Here is a 9458-nt window from a genome sequence, read left to right as displayed (position 1 = left end):
TTCTATTTCAGTGTTTAAATACATATTCCAAACTAAAACAAAACAACAGAATTTTTAAAATTTTGTTTAGAAATAAATTTTTTAAACTGTCTTATCTAGGATTAAAAAAATTTTTTTTTTTTTTTTTCTTCTAATCAGGCTGATACTGCAGAAACTCACAGTGACATTTGATTTTGCTGTGTGGTAAACATGTACATTCTGGGTATCCAGTAACCTAGTAGATATTAATTTAGCAAGAGAAGTGCTATGATGCAGTTAAGGATACCAAGAATACAACATCTCTTTAGGCATTTTATAACTTTCCAATAAAAAAAATTATTTCCTCTGTGAAAACTATTTTATCACAGATTTCCTGATCAGGTCCAGCTCTTATTTCCAGGGATCCCAGCTGTTTTCTGTATAGTTTCATATTCAGGACCAACGAGGCTGGATGAGCAATATATGTAGCTCATGTATTGTTCCATAAACCCATCTCAGGGTGTAAGTTGTACGCGCTGCAGCTATGGCAGCTTTGTCTGAATGCAAGACAAAGCCTCCCGAGGGCAGGATTAGGAGTAATGTGTTTTCAGCACATCTTCAGAAATGCTTTTCTGAAGTAGATGAGTTAAGAAAAGATTTAAAGACAGTCTGGCAAACTTAACAAGCAGAATTTGTAACATTTTTCTGAGTATGAAATACATTCTGAAGGACTTACGGAACCAATTCACAAATTTAAAATACTAAATCTTTGCCTACATAGCAGAAAATCTTGTTTCTTCCTTGCTCATCTATTACTTCCTTTATTCATTCTTTCTAGGAGATCTAGACATCTTCACTGCACCTTAACATTCAGTGATATTGAATATAAGGAGAAATTAGAGATGATCCTCTATGTTCTTTCAAAATAGATCTTGTTTCCCACCTTCTCCTCCCCATTGCAGGTACCCCTACCAATGATTTCATTTGCTTGAGCTGTGGAAGCTCAGAACAGTTCAAACACATTTGCACATCTTCCCTTGCTAGTAGATCCACGCAGTTTGTAAAACCATGTCTTTGTAACTAATAAATGTGACTTGGAAATAGTTGTTAGAAGAGACTCAGAGACATCCCCTTAGAGCAGGTCGTTGATGCCAGAAGCTTCTATTCAGTCCCCAGTGAAAATCCCATACACACCCAGCTCTTTTAGTATGCAGGTTTTATAAACACAGTAAGTGCTTATTACACTGACTCTGAATTACAAATCAAAGGGTCCACAAGTCCTACAAGCAGCCAGGTCTGCAGCTGAGTGGCACAAACCAAATGCTACAGTTTCACGACAAGAAACTGCAAACAGAATAAGGAAGAAGTTCACTAATTCCATTTTCCATTTCAGGCACAAAGAGGATCTTTCTGATGTGAAATGAGACTCTTTAGCCATGAAAAGATGTCTAGCTACAGACACAAAAAAGCAAACTGTGTCCAGCCACAACGCATTTATTATTTATCCTACCCTATTTATATCTTACGCCGAGGGATGTACGTGATACACTGAATCCACATCTGTTCCTTGCATTCCTTCTGGCAGCTGAGAAGATGCAATGACTCAAAAGAGGTTTCATTGCTGCAATGTTTTGTCATGGTATGTGTAATCAGCACAGGCCCAGTTTAAGAAGCTTTGGAGGATGAGAAGTTTAAATATTTAATAGTTTTCTGCCTATGATAAGCTTAATAATTAATGCTGCTCCTACCCTGGAAATGACAAATCATACAACAAGCACTCATGATAAAAGAAACAAACATAGCTAATAGAGAGGAAAAATTTACTTAGAAGGTAGCAATTAAAAACCTCTGTAGCATACCTCAGGATCACAAAGTATTTTGCAGACCAAAGTATGTTCTGCCTCCCAATCCAAAGAGCAGTTCTGTCCATCTATTAAGCTACCTAATTTTTGAGGGGATACAGAAGATGAGGGATAATTAAGTGCTAGCCTTTACCTGGCATCAGTGACAAATTATACACAGACGTTATGAGCCAAACTGTCTTAAAGACTTTTGCATCCACAGGAGAGAAAAAGAACAATGTGAAAGCTGTTGTCCCTTGATATTCTGCACAGAGGAGCCAGTCATTGAGCTATCACAGAAACTTGTCATACAGCAGAGTAAAAGTAAAACTGTATCTGTGTGTGGTTTATTCTTTGTATGGGTCTAAATGGAGAGGGAGCTACTCCAGCTCCAAGCAGCATCTACAAATACCAGCTCTTGCCACACTCTGAATAACATTTTGTAAGACACTACCACTAGTACATTTATCTGAGTACATGCTCCTCCACATCCACTCCCACTGGTGATCTGCAGGTATATGCAACCTTCAATCCCCACTGGCTTGTAGCTAAAAGATAACTCAGCTCATGCACTGCTGTGCTTCAGTGCTGGGCCACGCTTATGTAAATGTAACAGAATTAACACTCAAAGAAAGCACAAAGTTTGACAGTAATAAAATCTGTGATTCACTCAATTTAGACACATTTTCAAATGATTAGCATTAAGAAGTCTATCAGACAAAGAGGCTGAGTACTTTGATATAGACGTTGCCGCTATATCCTTCTCTCGGGCTATAAACCACTTTTCCTAAGCCCAGGTCTGAGATAATCACACTGTGGGAGAAATAGGTATATCTAGAAAGTGACTCATCTTACCTTCAGAGGTACCTAAAACAGGTCAGGTGACTCATCCCCCCCCACTGAAATGCAGAGCCTAGTGTTACAATTTCAGGTTGAGACACAGAACATCCGCAGACACGTCAGTAGGACATCTACACCAGGGCACCGTGAGTAGTGCCAGAGCTGGGGCACCGGAGCTCAGGCACCTGCCCTGCCCAGCTGCTGGGGCACCCCCTGCACCTCCTGCTCACCTTCGCAGCAACTCTCCAGCACAGGACCACTCTCAACAGATAACCTGGGTGCGGTCACCCTATTTTGGAAGCTAACGGAGTTATCTCAGGGTCAGAGAAAGGTATTGCCATGGTGTTGCTAACCAGCATAGGTGTAGCTTTCAATCAGCAAGACCCAAGGGTATTTTTACACCTTAACTTGACTACAAAACATGTATTCTTATTTTATTCACTGTCTACTCTTCTTGCTTGGGTATCCTTTCTTAGAGAGGGCTTAGAGAATTTAGCATGAGGAGATAAATTAACCTTCTGACAGCAGACAATGTACAACTGTGTTTAAAAGTCACACCTTTCCTAAACTCAATCTTTTGCAAAAAAACTAGGTTAGGATAAAAAAGTGTTCACACGTACTCCTGGAAAACAAGGTCAGTCACATCAGTGACAGTCCACAGCTTTTTAAATCACACTCTGAGAAACATAAAGTTGTTACATTTTCTGAAGAACAGTTCCCTTAATGCAATATCCTTCAAACTCTTATACAAGTTTTTTGCTTCCTCTTCCGTGGAGAACACAGCATAGCAGTGTCTCTGCAGCAAAACCTCAGCCGAGGGATCCAGCTGAAACTACCTGAAACCTCCTCAGTGATTAAATGATGTGTTCTGCCAGGGTCGCTGGAGACTTTATACCCACTCTGACTTTTTTGACCTCAAGCAACTAGTACTGCTATAATTTGATTGTGCATCAGGGTTTTTTAGCTCAGCTGAAGGGTAGTATCCTAAAAGCTTGCTCTGAACTACAGAGGAAGAAACTCCAAGGTGAGACTTGATCTGAGGTCTCAAAGTCAGGGCCGTGTCTTTAATGAAGTCTTGCTGAAGCCTGGGTCTGGCTCGCCTGCATGCCGTTCCTTGGTGGTCACCAGCACACAAGGGTTCTTCAGTGCTGTCTTGCTCAACAGCAAGATCTCCTGATATACCGGGCTTATTGCTGTTGCTGTTAAGGTTAGTGCTGGCAGTTTGCTGAGAGACCACCTCAGGATGAAGAACAGCCTCTTCTTCCTCTTCAGAGAGAAGTGAGCAGGAGCCATCAGTGGTCTGGCTGCTATTTGATACGGGACAGTCTTGATTTTGAGGTGGAGAAGAGCCACCATGCTGTACTGGGGGAAGATTTAAAACGCACTCATCCTCTACATGGGGGTTTGCCAGCAGTTTGTTCTTTTGGTTTCTTGCTGTCATCCTTCGGAGGGCACAGACAAGATCAGCAAGGCTAAGCAGAAAGGACAGACTGCTGACCCCCCAGATGAAAAACATCATGATGGATTTCTCAGTGGGCCGGGAGATGTAACAGTCAACTGTGCTTGTACAAGGTGAATGGTAGCAGGAAAAACGCTCAGGAACAAAAAACCCAAAAAGAAAATATTGGACAGCTGCAAAGGCAGCCTCAAGCAGTGTCCTAAAAAAAAGATGAACTGTATATGCCCCAGAAAAATTAAGGACAATTAGGCTGTCTGCACTGCAATCTAATCGATTAACAAGAGCACTTCTACAGAGCTCCTTCAGGTCTTTGGGGCTTGATAAACCTTTATTCCCTTTGTATCCATGCACCAAACAGTGCATTTTTACAATGTACATAGCTGCCTTGTGCAAAACATAAACGCTGAATGCAGCATCAGGTAGCAGGATAGACACAGTTTGAATGAGCCAGAATCTAAAGTGAGATACAGGAGAGAACAAGTCATAGCAAACGTTGGAGCATCCTGGTTGCAGGGTGTTGCAGACGAAGCGCTCCTGCTCATCCTGGTAGAGAGGATAGCCTGCTAACACTACCACTGCCATCCGCAGCAGAATTATTAACATTAGCCAGATCTTTCCTAGAAGAGAAGGGAAGAAAAAGAGTCAGAGCACTGAGAAAGAAAGGAAAATAGATAACGTAGTGATAGTCTCTCTATACACAAGGAATTTGAAGACATAGCCTCTGTACTCAGTGTCCCCACCTGAAAGCTCCTCTTTGGCTTTGTTTTGACTGAAACTCATGTGAAAATGTGTTAGCTGACACATTCCATAACCTTCATCTAGATTTGACAGTATTGGAGATTGACACAAAATAAGCCGTGCCAACTGGAACCTCAGCCTAACAAAAACACTGTGAACACGTCCAAATCTGATTAAAAGAGCTCACAATTGAGTTAATAATCCCATTTCACGTACAGTTCTTCCTTGCTATTGGGTTCATACCTCTGCACCTGAATTTTGTCCTATTTCAATAATATAGATCTGCAAACAGAGAATGAAATCCTTCTAGATACAAAACATTGTTCCATGACATAGTATTTGTTCTTGGTCTTGGCCATGAAACTTTACATAAAGTTTACTATAGAAAACAAAATCTCTCTTGTGTCTAGACCGGTATTTACTAGTGAGCTAGTTAACAGGTGCTAGTAGCAAGCTTATGCAAAATGTTCTACCAATGTACATTTACTTGCACATGTGAACCCCAGTGACTTCTCTCTGCTGCTGCTTTGGTTACCCATCTTATTCACGTCTTCCAAACTTTGTTCACCTTAGTGTGCAGCTTCTCTCTCCATTCAGACCAAAAGCTCCCTCTGTCTTGACAGCAACACCAAGTGAAGCCTTACAAGTCTGGTATTTTCATACATTGCTTACTTCATCTTTCCCTGAATTTTTTCATATGATTGCTTTGGGTAGGGCTTGGTCCCATCCGCTTTGGTTGGAAAGATCAGGCCTTATCCTTATTCTATTACACCAAGAGCAGTGAAAGATCAGGCATTGCTACCCTACACATCTTTTAAATGAGACTGTATGGTCATTGACAGTTTCTTGGAGGGCTTTTGGTTGGGGTAGGTTTTTATTCAAAAATTTTGTACAGTTACACACGCTGCTGTATTACTGATAAAGGTATTGATTTTTTTTTTAATCTTTTTTGTGAGCAGGACAGGAAGGCCTAAAGATACACTGTTATTTTGTCAAAAATCAAAAACATGTATTCTGGACAAATAAATGGAAAAATCCAACATCTGAAGTTAAGTTTAGCACTCGAATTTCCCAAGTTTCCTTTTGAGTCCTGTCACTAGTTCCCTATGTGCTTTTTAAAAAGTAATTTAATTAAATAATCCCCTGTTTTAATTTCACATATTTTTCAAACATGCCAGGAAAAGAGAAAAAAAACCACTTTGGAATAAAAAGGGGAAAAAAAAGAAAAAAAAAACCACAACACGACCACCACCAACAACAAAAAACAAACCACCAGTAACAACAAAAACATAGAAGAATGATAAGATTAATGCTATGCTTTAAGGAATGGTTAAGAAACCAGTTGCAACCACAGACAGACAAACAGCAAGGCTCTGTGACCAAAGAGAAGAACGTTATATGGAGTTAATGGTTGAGAAACTGAAAACCTCAAATAATTAATAGCGATCGCACTTCTCACATGCACTCAAGGTTTTAAAGGCAGCCTGTGAAATAGCACCAATGCACATTCTAAAGGCTTTTTAAAAATCCAGATCTCCGAGCATTTTTCTATAAGACATACAATTATTAATATTTACAGGTATTGTCTTGAACAATATTATTTTCTATTGCCCATAAAGCTATCTTCCTGTAGTAGGTGTGAATTTAAAATATTCAAATATTTCTGCAACCATGTATGATGACTTTTATTGTACTGCACATGCAGTTTGAATGCCCCATATAAACCGTTTGTGACTAGTAGGCTGATTATGGACTAGAACAGTAAAACTGTCCTCTGAAGTGGAAAAACTGCCGGGAAAAGGTTAAGGATACATAAGCTATAGGAGAGATCATCAGAGGAACCTCCTGCTCCTAGCAAAATAATTTCTTATCTAACCATAAATAAATTGAGGCCTTTTGATTTTATCTTTAATCACCTGAACTTTAATTATGGTTTTGCAGTGTTTTCAGTGTCCTGCATTTTGGGGACAGGCTGTACTCTTACTCTCTTTTGACATACTGTGGGTCAATACAAAAAGCAGCACAGAATCAGTCATCTTTAGCAAGCGATGTTTCGTCTTGAGGTAACATTTTTTCCCGGTGAGGACCCCGAAGTATTTGAAGCACATTAGTTAATTAGGCTCAAAATACTACATGCTATTTCACTATCAATTTTTAATTAGAACATGTACAATAGGGAGTGCTGCTTAAGAAAAATCAATGGTTCCTTAGGAAGTTGTTTAGTATGTCATACACTTTAGAGATAACCCCTCTGCACATCACCTTCCCTAATGATTCAGTCTTGATTAAATGTACTAGAACAAGCCCCTTCACCGACCCCACTGTGGCTTAGTTGGATATTCCCTGCAATGCACAGCACAAACTACAGCAACTGCCCACAACTGGAGGTGAAGGGTCTTTAGAATGCCCGTGAAAGATTTCCTCTGGCTCACACTTTGATCAAAGTAGCCCATGAAAAAGGATCAGTGCCTTAATTAAATAAGAATTTTAAAAAGGGGGGGGAAAAAAAGTACTCGGGCTACTATTAGCTCAGGAAAACCATACTGTATTTTTTTTTAAATGCATGTGAATTTTGTTTATTTATAAAAATCAAAGAATGAAAAGCAATAGTAATTAACCACAATAGTAATAAAACACAAACTTCTTCCTGTAAAAAAGAGGAGTATTTTTTCCCTTCTTTAAACTTTTAAATTAATCACTAAAGCTATTGCATATGTTCTATGGTTCACTTTACGTGGTATAGATAAAGTGCTACTCCTGTCTGTTTTCACTGTGAACCCTACAATAGTCAGTAGAGCTGATTGGAAACCCTGGTACCAAGAAGAGTCAAATTTGAAAACCTTGCCAGAACTTTTCCATGAAGTTCAGAAAATATCTGTCAGAGAGGGAGTAGAAATCTATTTAACAAGAAAAGAACCACTCTTATCATGTATCTAAATAACATATCTAAATAACTACTCTTGTCACATATCTAAATAACATGTTCTTACTGTAAGGATCACAGACGCATAGCTAGGTATTAAAGTCAATTACCAGTAGGACACTTGGGTGGCTTCAGGATGTGGAACAGCAAAAGAAATAAGAGATTTTTTTTTAAGTACTTACCTACAATAGTCACATTATAGTTGAGCGTGACAATCAAAAATCCCAGCGAGTCCCAGCGCTCCATGTTTGAACAGGTTCACACCACTTACAGCTCCCGATGTCCCAATGATTTCAGCATTTCCAAAGGAGTTTACACCTAGATCTGGAATAAAGAAAAAAAACGAAGGAATTTTTGGTAAGGATAAAAGATGGAAATGAGAAACCCAGCCACACCAATGTATTGATGAATGATTATTTTTATTATTTGAACAGGACTGTTAGTTTCAGATGTTGGGATAAATCTTCCTAAGGCTGTAAGTTTGTCTTGCAAAAGGCTCTAGCTTCTTGGATCCAATTGCTCTTACCTCTTGTGTGGATCCTCTGTCCAGACAACTGCAAGTAGACAAATACGAACAGGAGTGATCTCTGCCATTGTGGACTATTCTTACCCTCCCGGGGCATACCAGCCTCCTGGCATTGCTGAGATGCTTCGGTGTTGAAAGACAGGGAGAGGGGAGAGAGGGAAGAAAATCATAGATCAGGAAATAATGGAGACTTCTCTGTCTCCCCACGAGAATTGCAGATGCATAACAGAAGGAAAGGGCACACAGAAGGACGAGCATCCCAATGTTTGAAAGGCACTTTCAGTTTAGCCCACTGGCAGCTATCCCATTGCAATTTCCCAAAGCAATTTATTTCTAAAATGCAGCCTCCCTGACAGGACATCATGGTCTTGTCAATCACAGCCGCACCAAATTTTCTCCTGTGTGCTGAGCCAGCCAGGGGGCCAAGCCTCCCTGCAGGCATGATGAAAAACAGGGCAAGCAAAATAAAAATCATTTTTAAAAAGAACAAAAGTAAAATATAATATCAAATAAAATTAAATAAATTTAAAAAGCTGGTTTTCAAGATGTCACAAGTCACTTACTTTTAATATATCTCAGTTCTTTCTGCCTACTCTGCTTGGTACTCTGAACATCATTCAAAAGAGCCTAGGGCTGATTGTCCAGCAACCTGAAAGCCCAGCAAGCCTCTGCAGCGATGGATGGAGTCAGTTGTCCCCCCGGAGCAGGACAGCGTGTGGGGTGCACGCTCCCCGACTGCGAGGGGCAGCTGCACAGTGTGCCCTTGACTCCGTGTGACTGCGCTGTACCCCAGGAAAAATCTGGGCATGGAAAAAGACTCTCGGCTTGCTTTCTTCACCCCCACTGTACCACATTCCCTTGGGGAAAATAATCTACTACCAATATCCACCCATATTTATGGGATATTACACGTTATTCTGTCCTTTCTAGTCTGTGCTGTAATAGGAACAAACATAATAGAGATTTATTGTCACAAAATCTTATCAGTAACTAGAAAAACAGAAGAAAAATGAGTCTGCATGTGGTATAGCAAGGAAGAAAAGTGATGTCGTGACAACCTCACACCTGAGGGCTGCCAGCAGTCCAGGCACAGACTTGTCACTGCAACCCTGCTGCTTGCCTGCTGCCACCCACAACCCTGCTCCTGGGGCCAGAGGGAGCTCTGTGCTGATA

At 40.2% G+C, this 9458-nt stretch overlaps 1 protein-coding gene across 1 annotated transcript; it reads right to left on the bottom strand.

Moving 5' to 3' along the window:
• Window positions 1–3528: 3528 nt before the first annotated feature.
• On the bottom strand, window positions 3529–8005 carry GJD4 (gap junction protein delta 4; the record flags this gene model as incomplete). Its single annotated transcript, XM_082045555.1, has 2 exons — window positions 3529–4715; window positions 7942–8005. The coding sequence occupies 2 exons, from the start codon at window positions 8003–8005 to the stop codon at window positions 3529–3531; spliced, it is 1251 nt and encodes a 416-aa protein (XP_081901681.1).
• Between the last annotated feature and the right edge of the window lie 1453 nt (window positions 8006–9458).

This window comes from Streptopelia decaocto (assembly GCF_964273445.1).
Source record: "Streptopelia decaocto genome assembly, chromosome: 2".
Lineage (NCBI taxonomy): Eukaryota > Metazoa > Chordata > Aves > Columbiformes > Columbidae > Streptopelia > Streptopelia decaocto.
This window is presented reverse-complemented; position numbering and strand designations above follow the sequence as displayed.